Genomic DNA, 26960 nt, shown 5'->3' with positions numbered 1-26960 from the left:
TGCACAGGTGCCAGAACACCCAAGATACACAAGGTGCTTCAGGAGAAATTCCATCTGGATATAGCAAAAACAATACTTCATATGAGGACATAGTCCTGGGCAACCTGTTTGAGCAAGGAAGCTGGGCCAGATGGCCTCCAGAAGTCCCATCTTGCCCCAACCATTCTTTGATTCACTAAATCATGGAAGTGGTTGAATGTTCCTTGCTGGAGACACTGAAAACTCATCTTGACACCGCCCTACCTAATCTAATCCAGAGTCTCATTTTCAATAGAAAATTGGATAAGATTATTTCCAAGGATTCCTTTCAATGTAAACTTTTATGTAATTTCCGTAACATGGAATACAACGTATCTATTTACTTATATTTTTTATTTCCTTGCAACCAGATTAGAACAAAAGAAAAACTATTATTTAAAAAAAAAAAAAAGTTATCTGAAGCAAAAATTTCAGCGGCAAAAAGCATAATAAACCAGTGGGTTTGGAACTGTTCAGATCTATTACTCAGTTCAGCATAGACCTGTGTCTGTGCAGCTGCTACCCTGCCTCACAATAGTCCAGAGGCTTCTTTTCCTGCTATGGGCCAGACACCAAACCACATAGCAGATTGCTGCCATCACAGAGACTGTGGCTGAAGTCTGGTCAGAACAGAAATAAGAAAATCAGTTATGTTCAAACTATAAATTTGCATTGAAAAATTTAGAAATATCAGTATATTTCAAAATCACTTTAAGTGCCTCCAAAAGTAAGAAAAAAAAAAATAGTATCTACCTGTTAAGGCTTTCAGAGCTCTAAGAACTACATCCCTTTTTAAATAGGTATCCATTTCGTTTTTGAAATGCACTTTTTATACTGATTGCTAGAAAGGGCAAAATCTATTATGGGAGTGCCACTGAGTAAAGAGTGAGCATACTCATTGCTGTCTGGGAGTTTGAAAAGGATGCTAGAAGAGGATACATGCCTATTAATTTGTTTAGAATGCAATATCTGTTTAGATTGCAACCCTTGAGCAAAAACAATCACAAAGAGAATTGGCTACATTTTTGAAAATTATTACAGACTCTACCTTTTCAAAAAGCTTTAATCAGTGAACAGGGTTTCTTGCTTTCACCTCAAGGCTGTTGCCATTAAGAAACACCCTTTTCTAGCATAAAGTTACCTATTTCCAGTACTTCCATTACCTCACCTATTAGTGTGGTACTTGCTGCTCCTCTTTGACTGACCCTGAACTCAGTGTTGCATCCTTTTCCACATAGCCATGTGATTTTTCTCCTGTGAGTACGAGAACCACATATGTTATTTCTTTTAGATTTCAAGTTTCCAGTCAGAGGAATAATCAAAAGAAATCACAGTTCTGACGTGATTTAGCATAAAGAGCTCAAAACTAGCTACAGTGCAACCCAGACAGTTTATTTTCTCTCTTCTCTCTGCTATTACATCCAGAAATCCACTCTCATTTATTTTGTTGCTTCCATAATTTTGTTATTCATCACACTTTCTGGTAAGTTTTCCAGACTAAAGATAAACCCATATTAAACATTATTTGCTGTGAATGCTAACAGCTTGAAATACACCACTGATGTATACAGCTTGTTCCATCATTCTAAGTATGCCATAGATCAAGCTATCTACCTGTGATGGTGAGTATATTAAATCACTTGAAGTTCCATTTGCATGATCATCTTTCCAAACACTCTTGCTGTGGTGCTGACTCAAGCACTTTGAAAGGCACACTCGAAATTACTGTTTAAAAAAAAAAGTGAACATTGTCTCACTGAGTATGCAGGAAATTAAATGTGTTAGGACTTATCCATTTCAAATTAGATTCAGCACATAACTGTCTAACAGGAGTGCACCTAGCCATAGTTTACATTTGTGTCTCCAGTAAGCTTTTTAATCAAAAGTAATTTAGTGCTAAGTGTATTGAAAAGACTTTCATTAGCCATCGATGGAACTTGATTTATTCATATGCTGTGCAACATATGTTGCTGATGCAGTCATCTACCACATCTCCAATTTTAAATCAGCCTTTCAGTTTTGGGTGGATATTTATGCAAAGGAGAGGTGATCAGTCCGTGGGTGATCTTCATGGCCCTCCTCTGGACCCACACCAACAGGTCCATGTCCTCCCTGTGCTGGGAGCCCAGAGCTGGATGCAGGTTCCAGGTGGGCTCTCCCAGAGCAGAGCAGAGCAGAGCAGAGGGGCAGAATCCCCTCCCTGCCCTGCTGCCCACGCTGCTCTGGATGCAGCCCAGGACACGTTTGGCTCTCTGGGCTGAAGGCTCACAATGATGGTTTGTGAAGAGTTCCTCAACCACCAACACCCCCAGCTCCTTCTCTCAGGGCTCTCCCAACACTAGTCCGTGTTGAACTTCATGACATTTGCACAGACCCACCTTTCAAGGCTGTGAAGATCCCTCAGGATGGCATCCCTTCTCTCCAGCATCAGGAGACTGCATTGCACAGCTTGGTGTCTTCAGCAAAATTGCTGGAGCTGCACTCCATCCCACCACCCACATACTGACAAAGATGGTAAACAGGTGTTATACACAAACATCTTTTATAGTTCCCACGTTCTCCTGCTTGTCGGCTGTGCACTTTTTAAAAACCCGCTTAGATGCCTTGTATTTCTGTTACCTACCCTCAGATTGAAAAAAACCCCGAACAAAATACGACAAAAAACCACAAAGAAATGAACAAAAAAAATCAACCTAATTTTGCCTAGTTGGGTTTAAGTCCTTCAGACGAAATTTCTCAGACTGTAGGACTGATACGCTACTGGGTTTCTATTGAGGTTGTTTTAACTTCACTGAAGTCAAAATTTCAACTTCTGTTTATACAGCAAGAATCAAGAAGTGTCGCTTTAGGCTTGCATGACCCAAAGAATGTCAGGAAATGAAAATCATATTGCCAGTCTCATAGCAGTATGCAAATCACTTGTGTTACCAGTCAGATAGAAGCATGGATAAATAGGCATAATACTTTGGTGGCTCAGATAACTCCACAAGACCACTTGTTACCTCACACATTTATGGTAACAAAAGATGCATATTTGAAGTGTTTTTGAGAAAGTGCTGAGTGTTTTCAGCAAGTTGAAAATTAATGTGTTTCGATATACTAAAAAATTCCTAGGTATTTTCTAAAGACAGGCTATAATGAGACAGGCCAGCCAAGTTGTGTGAAGAGTTTCTTACTTGACTAAAATAAGAATGGTAAGAACTGTTCAGATACTCTAGTGGAGAAAATGAGTAGACTTTTGTCAATTTAGGAGACTAGGAGGGTAAAAAGAAGTGACAAGCAGCCCACCAGCATTGAAAGTGCATTTCCATATATCCTGAGGAAACCAATACAGGTAAACAAGCATCTCCCAAAACAGTTGCATCATTGCTAAAATCATATAATTTCATGTGTGGCTTCATTTCCTCAGTACTGACCTTGTGTCTCCCTCAAAAGTTTAAATTGAGGAAAAGAAATTGAATTTTTTCACTCTGTTTTCATCACCACCACTATGAAGGACAAGAACTTGCTTTTACATACTTTTGCTATGTGCCCATATCTCTGTCTGTTTCTGCCAGTCTCTTTCCCTTTAGCAATATTTGAACTTTATGTTCAATTTCAGCCAAATAAGACAAAGGAGTCTCAAAGGAAGTTTCTTGGAAATAGGCAGGCAAGGAAAAGAGAGAGGCCGCATTAGCGACCCAAAGATGGAGAGGCTAAGGCATGCATTCTGACATTATTAATCACCTGAGATACCCCCAGAAAGAGAAACTTGGTGTTCCCCAGCAGTCTCTGAATATTCCAACTGCCAGCCAAGATTAGATTGGAGCTCATACCTATTAGACCCCATAAGGCACAGTCATCCACTGGGAACCAGGTCTTAATAGCATTGTAGTTTCTGGAGGAGCTGTTTTTCTCTCCCCTTCTCCCTCACAGTCATGCTCCCTCTTTTTTCATTGTCTCAAAAATGAGCTTCATTTTTTGTGCATCTGTGATGAACTGTTAAAAGTGTGCTAAAACAGCCTCCATGGCTGTCTGTCACCCTGATTCCACTTTGCTTCTGTGGTGAAATGCAGCCTCTGAGCCCTGCTGCTCCCCATACATTACTGCACCCAGCCCCTGGGACCAACAGCCTCTGCTTATCCATTACTTCATGCAAAGAAGGAAGGCACTAGAGCCCAGCAGTAATACAGGGGCAAGGATTACCTTCCGTGTTGGCTTAAAGGGAGTTTTCCCTGTCTTTCATCACTAGGAAAGTATTCTCTGCCTACCTCCTTTGACAAGAGAACTTCCTCCTTGCTCACTTGTTTGCCCCACAAAGACAGTCCCAATCTGTAAGGGACTGACTGGTCATTTACAATTTTTGCATGAGTCAGGATGCTCCCAAAAGCAATCTTGAACTAAGTTGAGTGGAGAAACTCATATAAAGACAGGAACAATTAATTTGCAATGATTTCGTATCTAAAAAAGGGTATTTTTTGAATTATGGATGGACATGATTACTTGTATTTTGTATATAGAGTCATCTATCTCAATAAAATAATACTGTCTGATCAAAGACAAATTCTATGATATGGAATGTCTCAGGGAAAGAAAACATATATTTTACAAAGCAATTCTATTTTTGCACATTAATCCAGCAATATTAAAACAATGCACAATGATTTTAATTTAAGCAAAATAATCAAAACTATTTAATTAAATCGAGGTTTTGTCATATGGAACTTTTAAATATTTTATTCCATCAGCAAAATCTGCTGAGGCATGTGGAAGATCTCTGTATCTAAAGCAGATGGAAACAGATTCTGGATACACATTGCCATCTTGTGGAGCCCTCCCTGACAGAGCATGCTGCAGAAACCTGAAGGTTTGCTTTACTCAAGAACCACTCCGTTTGGAGCTGGTATGGATGTTCAACATAAAAGAGTTTTCTAAGATGCATAAGCAGCAGATAGTCTTATATGCAGAATGTGTTGTCAGATAGAGTGTTGCAGTTCAGGCTTGCTGAATCTCTTTTGGGAAGTAAGATAAAAAATCTTTCACTCTTAAAACCCTGCTTCAAATCAGAAGTAAAACAAATAAATGCACTTGTCTCTTCCATTTTACAAGAAGTATATAACTGCTAAAGTGCTCTGTTTCACATTTAAGACCACACACAACAAGCAAGGGGACTGAACATTTATTGTGCTTAGAGAGGTGTATCCTTTAGGACAGGTTTGAAGAACAGTGGGACAATGGGAAAATATCTAAAGCCCTCCTACTTAAGAACTAGCAATTTGTAGACACAGACATGCAATTTTGTCAGCTTGATGAGTTTCCAAACATGACATTTCTTTCAAAAAATGAGATATTTAGCAACAAGCTCAGATAAGTCAGGGAGTTCTTTGTGGAGTGATCAATCAATATCAAATGAAGCAATCCACAGAAATATGAGTCATATCACCATAATACAGAGGAAATAAAAGATCTAGCCCTTCTGGCTCTTACTCCGTTGGTTGCCTTTTATTTGCTTGGTCTCTGTTTATTCTTGTCATTAAGAGTAATTTCCAGCTATTGTACTTCAATTTTAGTTTCTTTGGGTTTTTTCCTGTACAGTCGACTCAGACATGAAGAAATGTTTTTGTCCTCCTGATACAATATTAAACAACCTCCAAACTGCAAACTCCCAATTTCTTTTCTCCTGAGTCAACTAGTGTTAGCACTAAAGCCTTTTAACTGTGAAGTAACAAAGCCCGGTACACCCTCTAGCAATATTACTATTAAATATATAAATTGGGACAGCTGGTAGACTACAGCTGTGCCAAAGACAGGAACAGTGTGAGAGACAGGAACAGTGTGAGAGATGGTGTGTTCTTCTGCTCTTTGTTTTTGACAATGGCTATCCTCACAGAGGTTTCATAATACTTAAATCAACAATTTGCTGAAAAGCTGGTGAAAGCTGAACCCCAAAAACAATGACAATAATGGACAGCCAATCTGTGGTCAACATGACTGAGATGTGTGGTAGGATGAAAACCATCCCCACATGGAAATGAGACAAATGGATTTCTAGGCAGACAACATGGTTTGGCTGAGCAAGAAGATGTGGCTGCTGTGTGAAAAAAAAAGAGCAAAGATAAATCCACCACGCCTCAAAAGATAGCTTTGGAGTGATTCAGTGATACCTTCAAGATTAGGCAAAGATGAAGTCACCCACTTTTAATCAGTGCAACACAGAGTATGCACTGTTCAGCCTAGAGATTAAACAAAGTAATTGGTAGCTGTGGTCTTTTTTTGTAGACTACCACCAGTGAAAAGGATAAAAACAGTCCTTCTTTGCTGCAAGGTGATATCATCAGAGGTGATGTTATCAAGAAGGGATGTTACAGGTGTGTACAGCAGGTACTGGTAAAAACAACAACAACAGTATCACTGTTCACTAAGCAGAAGGAAAACAGATTTGGACTGACATGAAGTTGTATTTGAGTATGGCTGTGAAGAAGAGTTTGCAGGCTGCATTTAATACCACCTACAATCAATAAGTTCTTACTGAGTGTTGATTCAGTTGCTTTCTTATAAGTAGAAAGGAGAAGAAGCATAAATAGAGATGCCAGAAGAACATGCTAGTAGTTACATGTACTTGATATATCAATCATATTTAAATTTCAACAAACTTCTAGGCAAAACTACACCCACTGATTGCAGTTCTGTATAGATCAACTGCATCTTGCATTATATATTTCTATGAATTTAGTCGTTTATGCTCCAATGTTTATTGCAGTGGTTTTTTTCAATTTTTGCCCAAAAGGAGAAAATAATATAATTGTTTTTTCCTTATATACCTTCTTTAAAATAACTGTTACTACCAAGCAGGATAGGCTCAATAAAATTAGGAAAAAATGTTCAGAATTCCATTCACAGACGGGGTTGGCAAATAGGATCATTTAACAACCTACATTATGAACTGAGCAATTTTGTTAGCAGTATCATCGAAAGAATAAATATACTGTCACATAAGGTCAGTGATTCAGAATGAAGTGTTATAAATGTCAATTTTTACAAACTATGGTGGCAAATGTTAACAAAATATCTTAGGTTATTTTCCCAGTCACTGTATAAACGTGATTCATTATATTGTCCTAATTCCAAAAGTTGTAACTATAAAGAATACTTATTTGGCGCATTCACAATGCACCTCTTGCCACCACCATACATTATACTCATACAGTGAACTAGTTAACAATGACAGCTGGCACTAAAGATTTCTCTCTAATTACAGCTGGTTCAGAAATGCTCTGATTCCAGATACTATGGAACATGAAGCAGAGAATCTTACCTCATAAATGCTTTACTAGCATAATTTCTGCTGACAGTAGACATACAGGAACAAACAAAAAGCATTTATCCTACTAACATTCTTGTGCATCTCAGTTTCCTTTGAATATAGCTCAGTATAAAGTTAACCCTGAAACTTCCATAGCTACAAGAACAATCATATTGTTGCTGTGCAACATAGACTAAGCAAATTAGAAAAAAACAAGCAGAACTACATAACTCAGGGTAAATAAAAACCAAAATCAGTATATCAGACTCCCTGTCACACATCTGTATGAGGTGGTATGTCCTGTTACCTGAGAACAAGGTTTGATTTCTAGCATTCTACAAGGATATACAGCAGAATATACGCAGAAACAGGGGATCTTTCTGCGTATATTCTGTAGTTTCTAAGACAAAATACATTGATACACAACCATACAAAACCTCTACCTATAACCCAACATTACAGCCAAGAAAATCTCAGAGTATCTAAGGCTTTGACCCGGAGGACAAGAAAAGCTCCTGGAGGGAGTAGGTGATTGTAGAAGATAGAGACCAGAAGGCTCTTCCAAAAGATTCTTTTTGAAAACAGAAGAGGCTCGCATTCTTTTTTTTTTTGTCTGTTTTTAATTTTTTAAAAAATTCTTCCTAAGGAGAATATCAGATTTAATTGAGACTGTAGGCCAGTAATACCATTAAACACAGTCATCAACCAATAACAGCAGCCAAAATCAAGTAGTGGGTCTCTGATCTGCCTGCCTCAACAGTGGTGTAAGGAAATTATCTCTGTTTTTGAAAGATTATAATTTATCCAGATTTTTAACATTATTAACAATGGCAGATTTGGCCCAGCTTGTTCAGTGGCCACTAGGGCTTGCAGTACACACACAACAATGCACAGATGTGCAGTGAAGTTGAAAAACGTGTTCTGACTTTTTACAAAGTGTGTACAATGAATATTAAACAATCCCCTGAAGTTCACACTGCCACTCCCCAGAATCACCATCAGAATCCCTATTATACACTGCACTTTGTGTAATGTTAATGACTATTTAAACTAATTCATAGTGGGTGTGTAAATAATCAGGGCAGTGACAGGGATACAGCATATTATAAGTGCAAATTGTACTGCAGCATTACATATTCATTTGCCTTCTTCTTTATTTCATGAGGACTTTTTCTTTCCAAATTTGAAAGAAAGGCCATTTTTTATTGCCTTCGGGGACAGAAAATGTGGTTTCCACATCAAGATGGTTAAGATATACCCATAGGCCAATTTTGATTTAGGAAAAAGGAAAAGCTGCCATGTACTAGAATACCGTGTCAAAGGCTGGGGAGATCAATTGAATCATAAAGGGAAGGGATAGGAAGCTTCATTAACAGTGTGGTATATGGAAATTCCATGTAAGCCACAATGTTTTGTAACCTCATATTTGTGTTCTAAATATATTTGCATCAGAATTCAAAGAATTACAGCACCAAAATATCAGGAAGCTTTAGCTAGGAAATAGGAAGCAAAGTGATGTAAATATCCAATTGCTTACATAACTAGAAAGCGCACATTCATGATGTACAATCTGCATTAGCATATGTCACTTTTTCCTTCCATATTCTGAAACATACCCCAGCTAATACATCAATCAGAAGTAGAGTCTAAGGATTTCATTTTCTGGAATAAGACAGCTTATTTTAAAGACTCGTTCTTCTTTCAAGCTGCAATTCTGGGAAAAAATTCTGAGCACAGAAAAAAAGCCCAGGAAAGGCTTGTGTTGCCTGCACACAGCTCCTGCCAAATGTATTCCAGCAGGATTTTATTTTACCAGCAGGACTTCATTATACAAGCATTTTAGCAAAAAAATTATGCAGATAAAGGGCAAGAAAAAGACTGTAGGAGAGTGGGGGGAGGGGTCAAGAAAATCTAAATATTGAAAAACAAGAAAGAAAGACAAGTAAAAATAAAGAAGCAGAAGGGCCAGTCTTTTACTGAAGCCACATATCAAAACTAAGATTACACAACGTTAGCCACCTCCAGTCTGACTGAAATTTCGACACCTGAGCAGCGCTGGGCTGTGCTTTCCTGACACCATGTGGTTTGTCTGTAGAGGTGCATTCTGTTGGTCACCCGAACAGCCCTCAAAGGGGCTTTTTCCTTATATACTTTCTTTAAAATAATGGTTACAACCAAGCAGGATGCGCCCAATGAAAGTAGGAAAATTTTATGGCTTTCAATCCAATGGTCTCAGCCCACTCTCAGCTGTATTACAAGTCCTAGGATGGTCTTTCGTAAGAGACCCACATTATGCCACCTAAACTTTTTTTTTCATTTCACTCCAGCCCTTTATATTTCAAATTAATTTCCTTTCATTTATACTCAAAATTCAGAGTATATATACTTGAAGTATATGTACTTCAATTCAGAAGCCAGATTAAGCATTTTAAAAGATCCTAAGAGGAACCATATGCACATTCTGTGAAATAAAACACCTACAATTTAAAAACTAATTCACAGCAGCAAAAAGAGCCCCAACACAAGTTAAACCCAAGACTGACATGTAACAGACTTGACCCCTCCTGTACTGCTATTAGAGAAGCACACCAGAAAACAAAACATATCAGCCAAGAAGAACTGCAAAGCAAATTGCCAGCATGATTGTCATTTTAAGATTATTTGTGCCCCAAATTTAGTGATTGCTGAAACCCAGATGTCTTTAGACACTCTCAGCTGTAAAAATATCTGCTCTTATTAACTGTGATCAGCACTCAGGAAAAAAAATCCACTTTCCTTTTAAATGTTTATGTCTAATTAACAATTAAAATGAGTAAAATTAGGTTTATTTCTGCTTCATGTAAAGCAGCCATCACCACAGCTCCTATGCATCTTCAGATCTTTAGGTCATTCGATGAATGCTTCACAATGGACCCTGAACTCCTTGCCTCTCCAGTGGACATTTAAACGAAACATGTTCAAATTCTCATTTTCTGACTGATTAGTTTGATTTTTAACCTTTCTATTAATATAATTCTGTCAGCAGTAGCATACACACAAAGAAGATGTTCCTAACAGGTAAGAATTGCAAATTGCAGCTTAAATTAATTTTTATTTCCTCCATTAGCTTACTTCACAGTCAAGTGACTTCATTGAAGAACCTTTCTCATCTGCCCAGAGCTTTTTAACCACAGCATTTACATCTTGATCTTCTGCATCAAGATGTAAATGTAAAAAAAAATAAAGTCTCTTGAATGGATACTAGGAGTGAAATAAGAGACTATGTAGAATCATGGAAAACATAGCAACTTCTGGTAGTGTATTTTTTTATGAAAAGGGAATTAACTGCAGCATTTACACCAGATAAAGATGGCATCTATCACCAATTTCAGATATAAATCATTACAGCAGCTTTACTCCAGTGATGATCAGCATTTCCTCAGTATTCATATTAACCCACTGCTTTGCAAGACTCATCTTTGGTAATTGAAGGCACTTTCGTTCTTCAAAGAAAGTCAGTGTAGTGAACATATCATTATCATATATAATTTCTGAATGGACTCACTTCCAATTCCATTTATTTTAATTTTTGTCCTCTGTTTTCAATTGTTATGTCCAGTGGACACTCTTAACATCCTCAAGGGGGAGCCATTTTCTCAATGAGACATTCCTACAAACAAACAAGAAATTAAACTGATTTCTATTACAGTATTAAGTATTTCATTGATATCAAGTAGCAAGATGCAACTACAGAATAAATAAAGCAAAACACAATTTACTGTTTAGATAAAATCTGAACCACCATGGCATGTCTTTAGAATCCCCTCAGTAAAAGTTTGTCTTGCAGGGGCACAGCATGCTGTGATGAGAGAGTGTACCCAGCAGATTTTGGGCTGAAATGTGGGGATTTCTGTACCCAGGGGCTGCAAGCGTGCCCTGCAGGGAGGAATTCAACATCTGTGCTGTGTAGTCACAGCTGTTTCCAGCTGGCTCTGCAACCACTGTCCACCCCATGTCCCACACCAAAATTTCAACCAACCACACGGCGCTTCTGTTCAGACATGTTTATAAAATGTGACGGCTGCCAGTAAAGCATTAACAGAGAAGACATGATGGGGATGTTGTTGATGGCACGGATGGAGATGTGCTCTTCAGAGGTTCTCCATATGCAGAGGAGCTGCACTGAAGGGACTTCAGCCCACAGTACGGGTGCCCTGAAGGGACTGTGGTCCACTAGTGACACACACCAGAGTAGGGACAGTCCACTGGTGACACACACCAGAGTAGGGACACTCCTGAAGAGCTACAGGCCATAGATGGTCACTTCCAGTCGCAAGACATTTCCAAAGGGACTATGACTTGCAGAGAACATATGCCAGGGCAGAAACTTCCCAAAGAGGTGGCTACCCATGCATAAAGCACACTGGGGCAGAGGAAAACAAGAAGAAAATATTGGCAGAAATAAAACACTAGGTATAAAGCCCCAACTCCAGCTCCCCAGATTGTGACTGTTTTGCTTATGAATGGCCCCTGAATGGAATTCTACCAGCTCAAGATAATCTTAGAAGAGATCATGTGAGAGGTACATGAAAGGTGGATCCCCCACTGGCTCTTTCTGCACACTCAGAGATAATGAGTTTGTTCCAGGGCTAGAATTAAGAGTTTCACAAATACTTGTTTCCTCCAAGTGCTACTAGATACCCCAATCTTCTGAAAGACTATTAAATCTGAAAAATTATTATGTGTAAATCACACAAAATATATGTTGCATGATTTCCTCTTTTTAAGGTAACAAGTAACTGTCAAATATTACCTGTTACTAAGTCAGATAACAGGCATTAACACCAATGACTTCATAGGTAGTATCCTTACCTCTATGATGTAGCATTAAATAATATGCCAGCATGGTGTCAAGCTGAATTATTGGCTTCACTGTCTTTTAGAAGCAATATTAAACCTATATCTGAAATATTTATGGTCCTCAGAGAACTCCTCTGCACCGTGATCAAGGTTTTCCCTGGAGTTCTGACTAAATCACATTTTTGCAATTGTATTCTATCAAACTAAATTTTCCACTGCATTTTTGTTTAAATACTCTACACTCCTTTGGCTCTTGTCTTAGACTGCTGTGATGTAGTAGTGCACAGTTTTAGAACCCCACACGTCAAGAAGTGCTCGACAAGGTCATGCCATGGTTTCAATGAGAAAAGAGCTTTTATTTCACTCAGAATTGAGAAGAGTGGTACAACTACATTTCCCCCTAGAAGTATAAGTCATGCCCTGTTAATTTGAAGTTGGACAGGCTAGACATTGAAGCATTTACAGAAAGCATTAAGAAACTGTAGCCAGTGGTAACTTCAGTATTGCTAGTTTTAAGTAAAGGCTGCTTTTGATGCAAAATTTTTTCAAAGGTGATTCTGCAAAGGTCACACCGGTGATTCTTTCTAAGTAGAATTTGGGATTTTACACTCATGGTCATTATTTTCAAGATTCTGTTTGTTACAGAAGCAGAACCAGCAACTTTCTAGGGAAAGCTTGTGATTCCAGGTTGACATGTTGCTAAAGTAGTCAAGAGAACTAACTAGTAACAGAGATTTCTGTGCACTCATGACACACTATTTTCCCACCCCCTCCATCTTCTACAAGCTTTCCAGTAAAAGTACTGTGGCATGCTGTGCTTAAAAGCAAACCAGTTCTGACCCCACAAGTGTCTCAAAAATGTGCAGAAGCAGATAGTGCATCCAGGAAAATGGAATTTCCATCCCCACAGGACATAGCTCTTCCACTTTATGTGTGACACCTCTTTCTAAGAACTTGAGGAAGGCGTAAAATCTTTCGTGGATTACATAAATAATTTATGTGTGGAAAACTGTAGACATAGCGTATCATCTTCTTTGTGTAAAGACTGGTCTATCCACCATTCAGCAAGCCAGCTGTTGAATCCCTGCTCTTAATGCTCTTTTTCACTGGAACTGGAATCTAGTAAATCATTTGCTCTAGAAGATTGTCATGAGTTTCCTTCAAAGAAAGCAGAATTCTTAGGTAAATTTCAAAGTAGATAAAAATTCTTTTGTCTAAGTGACATCAGAGGTAACAACAAAGATATTTCAAGACATTTTATCACCTGAAATTCCCAAACAAAGCTACAAGCACGTCCCACTGAAGACTTCTCAAAGCCTGTCCACAATATGAGTTAAAGGTATTCTGAACACCCTCATGTTTTTACATATCTTTTCCTAGAGAATCATTCCTTATTCTGATTTAGTCTCATTATTTGAAAGTTATTTCAGATAAACACAGTTCAAATAAGCACAACCACAAGTGGACTTACTCAGCAATAGCTACAGAAATTAAATTTACATCTACTTTAGTCAGAATTAACTTTCAAGTGTGAATAATTTCCTTATTACATTTTCCGAAGGAGAGGCTGAATTACAATGACCTGTTTAGAATACGGCTACATAGATATACAAGGAAAAGTAACTAAAAAGTATGATTTTCAATAGCATTTGATCAATGCTTTTATGCAAAAGTCACTGCCACAAGACACAGGCAGAGAACAGGCCACAGAAGCAGCATTCCAAAGCAGATAGACACACACGTAAAAAATGTATAATGGGGAAAAATACTTATATGTGTATTTCCAAGTGGACCATACCTCCTGAAGTCATTTTTAGAGTAAGTTAAATATTTCCATAGACTAAGAAAATCAAAATTTACTTTAAAAAATTGTTTAAACAAATAAATACATACAAACAATCCCTGACTCACCTGCTTTAGCAATTAGCAGTCCACTAAGCAGTAGAAAGGAATAAGAATTCTTCAATTCTGATTCATTCTTTTCTGTCGTACGGGCTTTTCATTTAAGAAAAGCAACACAGCAATTACTACTCAGAAAGGGTCACACAAATTACATTAGCAAGAAGAGATCCCTGCTGGTACAGTAATTCCAGATGCAGTTGTGTTGATCCCATTTGGACTGTAAGCCAGATATTTTCTCTCTTCTGATATTTTCAAACAACAACTAGTACTTCTTTAAAGGATTTCCCTTTGTAGAATTAATGATAGCAGCACCACAGAAACACATACGTTTTGCAGATTGATTGTTATGACACCTAGCTAATATATTTGTATGATCAAACTGATACAGAAATCACTAGGGTTCTATTTCAAGACATTGGAAACCACAGCAGGGCCACAGCTTGAATGCTACAGTGCCTAATGAGAATTTCTAAACAGGGGCTGTTGATCATTCTCTGGAGAAAACACAGGTCAATTCAGTTTGAAAAAAAACGTGACTCATGTACTATGCAGAAATGGCAGTAGCTACATTTAACAAATGATTGATGCATAAACATTAGCATCAAGAAAACAAAGTTAAAATTGTTGCAAACATTTTATTGAGGAACAATGAGGAAAATAAAAAAAAAGAAAAACAGAGCTTAGAGGGAATTTTCATTCCTTTGCCATTATTTTCTTCTTCTTTTTTAACAGATTTTGGTTTTGTACACTGTATTCTTTAGCTTTTACATGTGAAATCTTAGGTTGCAGACAGAAGGACATTGCACATTCTAACTTATAACATGAAAGATGATGATGTAACGAAACAACAGTACATAAATTTGAATTCATTTGAATAGTCTTTCACCAATATGCAAAGAAAGATAACACTTATTTTACATTTACAGACATTTTTTTAAATAATTTGTGGTTTAGCTGATATGTTAATATATATTAATTTATGGTTGTCTCCAACTAAAGTATTCCATGTATCTATATTTGCCTTTTTTTTCTGATCTTCACTTTAACTGCTAGTTTTGTACATAAACAAATGACTGCATTTGAAATATATTAAAAAGATAATTGAAAATAGGAATTGAAAATAGGGAAAGAATAAATAGCTTCATTAAGAAAGAAAAATCTGGAGCAGATTGACATCTTTGTTGAAGTAAGTAACAAAATTACGGTGCAAACAACATAAGGAAAAACAGCTTTCTTGCTTAAACATTGAAGGCACAGAAGGGGCCATATTTTTGAGCCGTAAGCCAACGATTTATCTCTCAAAGCACCAAGTGCAGGATCCAGCATCCACATGAACCCCAGCCCAAAAAGGCCTTCAGGGCTAGGCCCTCCACCTCAGCTCCAGCATGAGTTTTACCAGCTGCAGTAGACGCTTTCATTGTTAACAAACCAAACACATTATTTCCACTGGAGAGGATTTTAAAGGCCCTCCTAGGAGAGCCAGCTGGAAAGCTGTAATGTCTAAAGCTTCTGATTAAAGGTTCACATGGGCATTAGACACTTTATCTTTGGACTCCCTTTCTTATTTAAATAATTTCTTAAGAAAGTACCCACTAAATGAAAACTGTGGCTTACTCCATCAGAGTTTGGCACATACATCATCTCAGTCAGTCAATATTAAGAGAGGCAACAAGTTTTAGCCAAATGTGAAAGGCAGAAGAGTGGGCATGGGTAATGCATTTGTAGTCCTTAGGATACAGTCAGGCAACCTTGTGAAAAAATAAAATCCACCTCTTTATGAGAACTGGCCTGGGTTTCTAATTGATCCCTCTAGCAAAGAGGCTCAAGAGATATGTCTGATGCTAAAGTGATGCTACTCTTAATTCTATACCAAGAAATAAATGAGATCTGTTTCAAGTGTGTGCTATAATCAGCAAAAGCTATTAGCCTCCAGCGAAAATATTAGCCCATCCACTGGCCTCAAGAAGGAAATTCCTAACTGTAGCTACATATCAATGTTGTCATAAATAAAAGAGCCATTTGAACTGAATCTACTGCTAAGTATACCTCCAACTCTCTAAGAACATAGGAAATATAGAAAATAGTAGCTGGGAACTACAGCCTTCTCACAACACGCTTTTCCATATAAGCAAAAAATGAAGGGGGGGTGGGTAGAAGTTAAAAAAGGAACAGTATCTAAAGTTTTTAATAAGTTTTTGTTTACTTTGCAAGACACCAGTCTTAAGTGAGGCTTAATTTTCCCTGGACACTCCATGAAATCACATCTGCTTTTTTTCACATTCTTTATTTCTTAATCCTCTCATCTGGTTTACACTAAAGATAATTAGCTTGCTTTCTAAGAGCCTTATTGCTAACAAGATACAGGAGAATTCTGTTTGGCCTGTCTGGATTGTAGCATATCTGTTATTTGTTTTTTGACCATGTCTCATCTATTTCAGTAGCATTTTGCTACCTCTTAGTTATTTTAAAAATATTCAAAGCATCTTCACACATAATTTACTGTGCTTGACATATAGATGGTCATCTCTGTTTCTCATTTGCAGCACAGAGTAGGCAGCAGCAAAGCAGAATAGATCCAATTCAGAGAGTTTTAAAAGTTCTCTTTGTGCCTGGAGGCTATATTAAATAAAATGTGCAAGTTTCAATTAATACTGTTATTTTGCTGTGTAGTAAAGTTTGTACTTCTGCTCTCTCTGTAGGGTTTGCTTTACTAAACTAAATGTATCAGATTTAACAGGAAAAATATTTTCTCTCCATACGTCATTATAATCCCTGAACTATTTGAGTAGATTTTAAATTACATTTCTATTATCTGTGTTCTGAAACAACAGTTAGTCAGTATGAAATACACATTGATACTCTGACACTGCAGCCAGACTTACAAAGCCCTTTAGTCTGGTAAATAATCTTGAACTTTTAAATGGAGCCAAAAAGCAAAACTTAGGCAAGCTTTGAAATGGTAATAACTCCCCCTTCAGGGAAAAAAAAACAAACAGCCAATCTTCCCTCAATAAACAAACATAGAGAAGCACAAACCAAACCAAACAAAAAACCATACACACAAAACCAACAAACAATACAAAAACAACCACAGAACACAAAACAGGAAGCAAAACTAATGAGAAATAACATCAGGATGAGTACACACAGCAGGTAGTGAAAGTAGAGATTAACTCACCTCTTGCAAAATTACTTCAAAGTCCAAATTACTGTCCTTGCTGGACAATAAACGGAATACAAGTTTTTAAAATGCCTCTCAGTTGCCGCATCTCTGGGTCAGGAGGAGGGTATTGTCCTTGCTGTTTGGAAGAATCACTCCATGATGCTATTCAATCATACCTCCACGATATTGTGAGACTAAAGGAACAATGAAAGGCAGACATAAAGGAAAAAGCCTCTTATCATAGAATCATAAAATAGTTTGAGTTGGAAGGGACTTTAAAAGATCATCCAGTTCTGCCCCCTGCCATGGGTAGGGAACCTTCCTTGGCACAAGGCTGCCAAGGCTGCTCCAAGCTCCATTCAGCCTGGCTTTGAACACTATCTGGGACAGGGAGTCCACAACTTCTCTGGGGTACTTCTCTCGCCATCCTTATAGAGAAGAATCTCTCTTATTTACAGGACAGTACACACTTTTACTCCTTTGTTATTACAACAATAGTTTAAAAACAACTAATTCTTAGCTAGTGTTTAGCATGATGTTTTTCCCTGGAATTGTAAACACTAATTTATTTCTGCTGACAAGTAATAACCTTGTTATCTCTAGCTAAACAATATTCGATTAGCAAGAACAAATATTCTTGTGTTAAATAAACAGTACATTGTGCAGTAAATTGATAATAACATGTTGCTTTACAAATAAACACCAAATATTTTAGGTAGTGCATTTATGGCGTTGATACAGGCCACACCTCTCTTGTCAAATATTTTGTGTAGCTGCAGTATACAAAGGAATTAAGGTTGCATAATTACAGCTGGTATTTTGTTTCACTAGTCAATACAGAACAAATAAATTAACCACCATATTTGTGTAATTACTATCTTCCCTCTTGAAATGGTAGGAATTTGAATTTCTTATCCACAGTACAAAGTAACTCAACACTTGATTAATTAAATATTAGCTACGTTTCTCTCTACTGTAAATTGCACTTCAATGAAAAGAGTGACTTGCATCCTGAATCAAAATTAATAATGTAAATGCACTGATTGATTCTCCTTAGGACAATGAAAAATACATCACTCTGACAAATGTGTTTTTTTAAGTTATCCACATTTCTACATTTGTGAGCTATAAAGAAAAGAGGGAAGGGAAAGAAAAGGAAATTTCCCTATTCACAGCACACATAGAAGAATTATATAGTTTTAGTAGACTGCACACTTAGGTAGTTAGTACTGTTCAGCAGATATGCATTTTTTCTTCCCATCTAAGAAAAACTTACATCTGCATTTCTGTTAAGCATGTATTAATGAATGGCTTTAATCTTCAGCTTTCAAAACATGACTGCTAATTTTGAGTGTTTCTTCTTTCAGAGAACATGTTAGAGTACAACTGCCTTCCCTTCTGCCCTTTCTCTACAAAAGTGGGGGTGACAGCAATTTGTATTTGTATTCTCACAACACTTAAGATTCTCTACCAAAAGTTAGAAACATGGTGCTTGAGGGGTTTTAGAGAATGCTTTGGCAAATACCCTCAGAAGAAAGTTGCTGTTCCTCACATGTATACTACTGAAACCAGTTGTTAAGGATGTGCTTCTTCAGCTAGTTTAAGGAGGCCAAATTACATAAAGCAAAGTCTGCAGGCAGTCTTCATTGGCCTAGTAGGAATGATTACCACCTCTCCCAGACAGGCAGAGTGTCTCTCTTGGGCTCCTCAGGAGATTTCATTTCAAATCAAGAAAGAACAAGCTCTCTGGATGCACAAGGTCAGCTATGTGCAGACTGACCTGGGGCTGTGTCTTCTGAGCTTGTGACACCACAAGGCACAATTCTTTTCATCAGCAGATTCCCTACAGTGATACGACTGCTTCTTCTGATTTCCAGCTGCAGTGGCAAGGGCCCTGGCTTAAGCTCTCCTGATGATCGAGTCCTGAGCTGTGCCCCTGAGTCCTGCCCAGTGCCTACCGCAGGCATAACACAACAAGATTACCCATCACTTCAGCTTCAAGATGAAGACCAAAGCTTGTCAAAAGCTGTCAGTTGTCTGCCTTGCTATGTCCTGCAGTAGTCAAGGGTAGGCAGCACATTCCCATCAGTACTGCTGAGGGAGCTACAGGGCTGCTGCACACAGCACACAGCACATGGTTTTGTTTATGAACTGCCAGGGGAAGAAGCGTGCTGCATACTTCTAACATACTAATAACTGAACAAGGAAGCCTGATGAAAACAACTGACCATATTCTTCCAGAATCATAGAATTACATATGTTGGAAAAGATCATTAAAATCATTGGGTCCAACTGCATTGGAGAATTGTAAGTTTCACAATTTTCTGAAGTTCTTTACAAATCTTTACTAATTTGAATTCATCACCTTTCAAATCAAAGTCCTTGTGAGGACATATTGAAATGTAAGACTTAACCTGTTCTATGTGCTCAGTCCTGGTAACATAAAAGCAGCGGCTTAACCCAAAGCACAGGAGATGTAAGTTTGGACCACACAAACATATAGAGCCCACGACAGTCTGCCAAGAGAAACTTGGCAGTTTAACTTTAAATTAATAAAATCAGACAGTTTCACAAAGCAGAAAAAATTCTCGGGATTCCCCCCAGTCCTATTCTCTCTGATATTTCTTTCTCCTCTGCCCACTAAGAAAAGTACCCTCATTCTCATAAGCTTTCAGCTGACACAACAATCTAAAATACTACAATACTCTTCAAGGACATAGTGTTTTTATTTTTGTAAGAACTGTTCACTCATTTCTGAATGCACTCGAACATCTGCTATTCAGCTGTCAAGACACTGTGAAGCTCTGCTTTTGCATGAACAGGGACTCCGGGTTTGATGCGGTTTTTGTCTGACACAAAACCGAGCAGCTCGACAACTCCTCCACAAGTTTTCCATCTCGCTTACGGCCCTCTGCAGGGCTGCGGCCTCCCGCAAAAAGAACGCCGACCTCGAGGGCCGTGCGGCCATGTCACTGCTCCTGCTTGCACACCATTCCTGGGAAGCTCCGGGTGACTCTCCTGTGTTTCTCGGGCACAAACTGCACCCCGTCTATGGCTGACGGACGCGCAGAGGGTTGGGCCGCAGGTTGCTCGCTCTCTCCATCCGAATCCCACGCCTCCTCCTGGGCCTCGGCGCGGCTGCCCGAGGTCGCTCCCCCGGTCGGGAGCGAACCGCTCCGCTCCATCCTGGCCCCGTCGCTTCCTCGCCGTCGCACAACGCCCGGCGCCTTTCCGCTCCAGCTCCGCCTTTCCCTTCCGCGCTCCCATGGCCGGGCCGTCGGCGCCCCCGGTCACGCAGCAGGTCGGGCGGGAGCGGGGCAGCGGGCGGCGGCCGGAGCAGGAGCAGCTGCGGGAGGCCGCCCGCTGCCCGGTGCTGGACGCGGACGGCAGGAGCGTCCCCTTTCAGGCCCTGTACGCGGAGCAGAAAGCGATCGTGCTGTTCGTGCGGGTGAGGAGGGGCCGTCGCGGGGCCCAGCCGGGCTCCCGGCGGGGCTGTGGGAGGACGGGGATGCGGGGGCTTGGCAGGCTGGGCAGGAACACAAAGGAGAGCCGTGCTGCTCCTGAGACGCCTGTTCTTTGGTAAAGTGAAACACTATTTACCAGAAAGGAAATACTTCTTCAGCCGGGTGTTTAGGGAAACAAGTATCTTGTTCCTTGATTTCCCGGCTGTCGAGCCAGCTATCACATTACTAAAATATCTAGAGATAAAAATATTTGCAAGGCCGGAGGCCCAGTGTCCTTGTTCAGGCTTGGGTTAAACCAGTATCCGAATCCAAATTTTGTGGTTGGAATCTTTCCCATTCCTTGTTCCTGATCACCTCCAAAGTGGTGTGTGTCCAAAGTCTGCTGCTTCCATCTATGCAGTTGTATCTGTTTCTGACACATTCAATTGGGTACGTTGCAGAACTTTTTGTGTTACACCTGCAAGGAGTACGTAGAAGATCTGGCAAAAGTCCCCAAGGCATTTTTACAAGTAAGTACTCTGCTCTTAATGTGTTTGTGGCCGCAATCAAGCAGATCTGTTATGTCCAGCTACGCACTTACATAAAGCTTCGAGGAATAAAAAAAAAAAGGCTCAGAAGAAGCACTTTCATTGTTTGCTACAATAGCAGTAATGAATCTGCCTAGGAGACACAGGAAAGGATTTATGGCACTGCATGCTCTGTTGGAAGAGCATTATTTCTCCCTGCCCTATTAGCTTGGTGCTCTTTTTACTGTTGTGCTCAGAACAGTTAGACAACATCTGACAGGCATTTCTTTCAGTATTAGTAGTGCCCTGGACAGCTGTCTTCTGACTGCTAACTACTGCCCTTCCCATTATGCTAGTAGGGCCAGCTGAAGTGCACAGAACAAGATCAGAAAATTGATCTGGATTAAAAATAGGATCTTTTTCTATGGTGATATGTAAAGTACATTAGTAGTGTGTCCTGCTCTCCAGGGCAGCTGCACAAACAGGAATGACAGTGACAGAAAACAGAAGTACAGTGGGCAAGGGTTGCTATCGATATGAGTTTTTTGGGTGGTAGGAGATGCCAGAGAAGACAATGATCTCCTGCTAAATGTGGAAGGTCAATCTGTCTCTTCTAGACTGCTGATTGAAATTCTGCCATACTTTATTCCCAAAAGCAGCGTGGTCAATGACAGAGACTCAGGTCATTGCTGATGGCAACTCCATCTAAGTCCATCTGAGATGGATTAGGAATTATGAGGACAAAAAGGAGCAATTTCTTTGTCAGGTTCCCTTCTCAGGACAGACACTTCTAAACTGTTTGATCAGTGTTACTCAAAAGGACATTTTCTTAATTTGGCTCCTCAAATAAATGTATCTAGAGAGTCTGAAATGTCAGTTAAGAATGGCCGTTTCTTAATGCAAGGATTCTGATTTTAGGAGGACTTCTTTTCATAACTAGCAAAATTATTTTATATGGGAAAGGCAAATATGTAATAAAACAACCTTATATTTAGGACTGGTTTTAGAGATATCTAAATGAACTTCAATTCTGGGCTCTGTTTTACAGACTCAGGCCTAAGGCTGCATCTGCAAAAAACAGCAGTGCATATAAATGCAAGTTATATCTATCAATGGGTCCATATATGTAAATCCCAAATGTTTGGGCACCATCATTTTTGTGCTTCTTCTTTGGATGTAGGTGCAATTGAGTGGAAATTTTGAGTTTCCAAAATCATATCATGGTGCAATTAATTGAAAAGACAATCCTATCAATGCTACAGGAAACTTAAAGATTACACAACTGTAATTTAAAAGTTATATTTAAAAATAATTTTTCACTTAAAAAATTAATGTTGCTGCTAATTGTGCGTGATATACAAAAGTACAGTCTCCAAACATGGAAGTTATGTCAATGTCAAATAATTTTAAGTCAGTGCACTGTGATCACTAACTTGGCACACCAGATTCTGGCAATGTTTTGAAGTCATGTAGGACACCCACTTCCTCTTTACAGCTTCAATACCCATCTTCTGTTCTAGGAATCAAATGTGAGACTTATAGTTATTGGACAGTCATCATATCATCACATCAAGGTAAATAAAGTAGTCATTAAATACAATGAATCCTCTATTATGTCCTCTTTGTCTGTACTGAGGGATTTGGTTTGCATGAAAAGGTACTCTTTTGCAACAGGAAAAAAGGATAGTGTTCATGAGGCAATTCTAATAGTAATACATGACTAAAGCAAATAATTAAAACTTGCACTTTAAGAGCCACCAGGGGTTGCTAAGGAAACATCCTTTCTTGATTTCACTGGAAGCTTTGTTTTAATAGAAGCTTTGAGGCTAAAAATTTTGTACTTTAACATAACTAACAAATACACAGCTTTCAAATAAGAGGGGGGAACAGAAGCTGGCAGGGTGTCAGTATTTTTGCTGTTGTCAGTAAACCCTAGCTAGTTACTGCCTTAACTTTACAAATATTACTTTATTTTTCTGTGTCTGTCTATGTCTATGCCTATATTTTGCAGCCTTTTTGCAGTTTAACAGGATATACACATGAAATGTATGTAGATCCAAAAAGAGAAATTTATAAAATACTTGGGATGAAAAGAGGTGAAGGTAATAAAGCATCAGGTAAGAATGATTTTCTCACCTTATTTAGACTTTCACAAACAAAACAGAAATGCTCTGATAAAATTGTATGATCACAATGTAAAGAGAAAATGAGTTGCCCACCAGACTGTGTCTCGCAGGCTATATTTTGTGGAAACACTGGTACTCAGGAATCTCTAAAGTATTCATAGCAGCTGTTAATTGTTGTTGCTCTTATATACTTTCATATTTCCACATAACAAGTGTTTTGTGGTTTTGTTTAGTTCGGAGCCCTCATGTGAAATCAAACACTCTTCTGGGAAGTATTAGAAGTATATGGAGAGCAATGACTGGCCCAGCTTTTGATTTTCAAGGAGACCCTGCTCAGCAGGGAGGAGCTTTGATTTTAGGCCCAGGTGAGCTGCTTTGTTTTGTGTGAAAGTCACCACTGTCTCCTTTAGCTGTTTGCTGCCATTACGCCTTCTGTCTCTGTGGGTCCCAAGGAGACAGTCTGGTGTTGAACTGTGTGATTTCTGTCGCATGAAGAAATCTGCAGAGTGTCATTGCGTAGTCCCATATCCCACAGAGGTGGCATAAACCTGATCACAGTACCGCAGAAATTGGTTGGATCAGTGATGGAACAACTGCCTCAAAGTCTGGAGGGTTTTCTTGACATTGTGGTATTTACCTACATTCTGCGTTCACATGTGATTTGAGGCATTTAATGTGGTTTTATTAGAGGGGTAGAGCATGAAGGGGGAATTGCAACATGACAGTCACCACATTATTAGGAAACATCCTGCTACAGCAGATTTAAAGTAGTTAAGTGTGTCAATGTTCCTTGCTTCTTTAATATAATTAAAAAACATTCTTGCTTCTTTAATATAATTAAAAAACATTTTGTCATTGCTTAAAATACAGAACACGTGCAGTCTACAGAACTAGTACACATTTGTACGGTAACTGGTAGGTAGTCAGAATGCTGCTTTAATACACTTACATCTTTGAATAAATAAATATGTTATTCAATAATTTATTCTCATTCCAGGCAACGAAGTTCATTTTTTGCACCTTGATAAAAACAGGCTGGATCATGTCCCCATTAATACAATCTTGCAGCTGGCAGGAGTTAAAACAGTGAATTTCTCAAACAAACCCCGGATTATTGACATATGACACTGAAGCAATGTATACTTTTTTTTATAAATTTGTTCTCTACAAGAACAGTTCTCCGGTGAATTACAACAAGCATTGCTTCTGTTGCTTCTTTGTGGGACATCTGAAACCTTATGTAGAAAATCAGAGCATAGAATAAACTGCCTGACACTAGAGATGGATATAAAAGTGCTATTTCCATCGAGTACAAGATAATAAAAAACAAAACACAACTCAGACTGATTGCAAAAAATCCTGGAGCTTATTATTGTCTCATCAGACAAACTTGCCAGTGTTTTTTTAAACATTGTTGTTCAAGGTTCACTAAGGTAAAAAAGCCAGATTTTGCTCAGGAAGAACTTGGGACTCCTGCCTTCAGCAGATCAACACTGGCTTTCAATCCAAGACTCTCAGCACTGTTTTAAAGCTTCCAGCACTGCATGACAATTTTGTATTGAAATACACCTTGAAAAGCCACAGTTTTGAACACCTGGACTTCATTTGCATCTGGCAGTGGCAGAAGTTATGAAACACATTTCACAAATTCAAATAAAAATTTTAAATACATCATCCTGTATTGTCTGCAGTTCTTTTGTGTGATACAAAAACATGGGTCTGTAAGACCAGAGAGGGGTGGGTCTTAAATTTTTATCTGATCAGATTATTGGTTTTGGAGTAAGCCGAATTATTTATGTTCCTATGAAGCTTTGCAGCAGGATATTCTTCCTTTGTATGTTCGTATTTTCTCTCAGAGCAAGAGGTCTCAGAATAAATTGTTCTTAGTTATTTCTGTCTTGGACAACTGAAGTAAGCATAACAGCATTCTTTCTGGTTTGCAGTTCTGGCATATTTCATATTATTCATTTATCTACAGATGTTTATGTTCAACATCTATTGGTTTCATTAAAGTAGACGTGCCCTCTTTCATCTAGGATACACTTTCTAGCAATTTGAAAAAAAAAAAGTGCAAGATTTATGGATGAGCATATCCTTCTCTGCAGCCTTTGATCTTTGACCCTCACTGTAAAATGTTACCATACATACATGTCTCAACTGCAAATTTTCACCCCTTTTAAGCTTTAATGCAATTGTGAAATGGCATTTTGTGAAGATGTTTGTTCCTGCATTCATTAAGGTCACTGGCAGGCCCAGAGCAAGGTCTGGAAAGCTTTACACCATTAAGAGCATATGAAATTAAGTGCACTGTTCCTTGATAAAAATAAAAGGCTCGCGTAAGAAACACAACAATACTGAACAATGTAATTCTATTAAAGATACTATGTCTCAGCAACTTATTCATTACACCCTTATATTGATACTACATGTTTAGAAGAATTTTATGAATGGCAAAATACAGTTGTCAGTTCCATGCTTTGACTGAACAGCCCTCGGCAATGGGCTAAAGGTAGTCACATGCCGACTCTGAACCCCTGTGGTTTCAGAGGTGTTCCTCAAACTTGGCATAACAGACTGGGACAGACAGCTCAGGCTCACAGGGGAGTGAAGCCTGCTTTTCATGAACCACTGTTCCTACAGTCTCAAATAAGGAGCTGCCTCCTCCCTCCAGCAGTCCCCCAGCTCAACAATATTTTTCAGCATGCCAAGAACTCTGGAATGCATCTGCCTCTTTGCCTCATGTTACTTAAACAGCCAAAAGCAGGCTGGAAAACTGGTCATATGTTTGTAAAACAGAGACAATGAACAAATAAAAATTATTTTCAAAGACAATGAATGATGAATAGTCAGTTGATTTGTAGTGCTTCCACTCTGCTTCATTAACCTGATAATCACAGTTAAGGGCACTGATTCTTGTTCCACTTTTATTTTGCAGTTGTTCTTGGTGCTTTTGATTTTAAAGGAAACGTTCTAGCTGCCTTCCTGCTTCTTTTGCTTTTAGTAAAATTAAAAGAATATACAACGGTAATAGTTCTGTTGGTCCTAATAAACACATTTTTAAAAATTAACTACAGCTAAAAGAATTGTGGACGATTAAAATATATTGTGATTAATTAAACTGTAGTTTTACAGCTCTTTAGGTAGAAGTAATCTACCCTTATTATTTCAATACTGAAAGGAACCATATCACAACCTCTGTGTTATCCCAGCAAAATCAATTCTTCAGAAAGACTCACAAACTGCAGACGAAAAAAAGGAGAGAGGAAGAGAGAGGAGGATTCAGCAGAAGAGCTGAAGTGTCCTAATCAGGGCATTGGCCCTGCCTTTTGCATCTGGCCACAGCTTGAGACAGTTTGCTTGACCCCTGCGAGACAATGACTCTTACATTCATAATGAATTGGAACAACGATGGCCACAGTCACCCTTGGGAGAATTTGTTTCCGAAGTGTCAGAAGAATTTTAGGTGACTGGTGTTATTTAGAAAGGATATTTTTTAAAAAGTCATGCAGCGAATAAGCGGCTAGTAGAATGTTTCCAGCAGGTTTTCCTCCGTAAGTACGCACACTCAGCGATGGTAGAATACTCCCTCCAGGGCTTTCATCATGGCCATTAGACGGAGGTGGGAAGGGAGTGGTTCTCAGAAGCTGTTTTACCTACCGG

The 26960-nt window shown here is 38.7% G+C and overlaps 1 protein-coding gene across 4 annotated transcripts; it reads left to right on the top strand.

Moving 5' to 3' along the window:
* Positions 1-20131: 20131 nt before the first annotated feature.
* PRXL2C (peroxiredoxin like 2C) lies at positions 20132-24971 on the top strand. Of its 4 annotated transcripts, none has more exons than XM_064735844.1 (6): positions 20132-20615; positions 21109-21177; positions 22695-22748; positions 23186-23291; positions 23534-23665; positions 24298-24971. In XM_064735844.1, the coding sequence occupies exons 1-6, from the start codon at positions 20256-20258 to the stop codon at positions 24423-24425; spliced, it is 849 nt and encodes a 282-aa protein (XP_064591914.1). In that variant the 5' UTR covers positions 20132-20255; the 3' UTR covers positions 24426-24971. The 4 variants fall into 4 exon arrangements, 3 of the variants coding, with proteins under 3 accessions (XP_064591914.1, XP_064591915.1, XP_064591916.1); XM_064735846.1 differs by having other exon boundaries at positions 20344-20652; XR_010443066.1 differs by lacking the exon at positions 23534-23665 and having other exon boundaries at positions 20132-20652; positions 24298-24412.
* The last annotated feature ends 1989 nt before the right edge of the window (positions 24972-26960 follow it).

This window comes from Zonotrichia leucophrys, chromosome Z (assembly GCF_028769735.1).
Source record: "Zonotrichia leucophrys gambelii isolate GWCS_2022_RI chromosome Z, RI_Zleu_2.0, whole genome shotgun sequence".
In the NCBI taxonomy this organism is placed as follows: Eukaryota; Metazoa; Chordata; class Aves; order Passeriformes; family Passerellidae; genus Zonotrichia; species Zonotrichia leucophrys.
The sequence above is the reverse complement of the archived record's forward strand: the minus strand, read 5'-3'. Positions and strand labels throughout refer to the sequence as shown.

Excerpts from the sequence above, each read along its gene's own strand:
- PRXL2C (XM_064735844.1), top strand. The coding sequence starts at position 20,256 with ATGGCTGACGGACGCGCAGAGGGTTGGGCCGCAGGTTGCTCGCTCTCT. Across the intron at positions 23,292-23,533 it reads TGAAGGTAATAAAGCATCAG|TTCGGAGCCCTCATGTGAAA; the intron begins GTAAGAATGATT and ends GGTTTTGTTTAG. Across the intron at positions 23,666-24,297 it reads AGCTTTGATTTTAGGCCCAG|GCAACGAAGTTCATTTTTTG; the intron begins GTGAGCTGCTTT and ends TTCTCATTCCAG.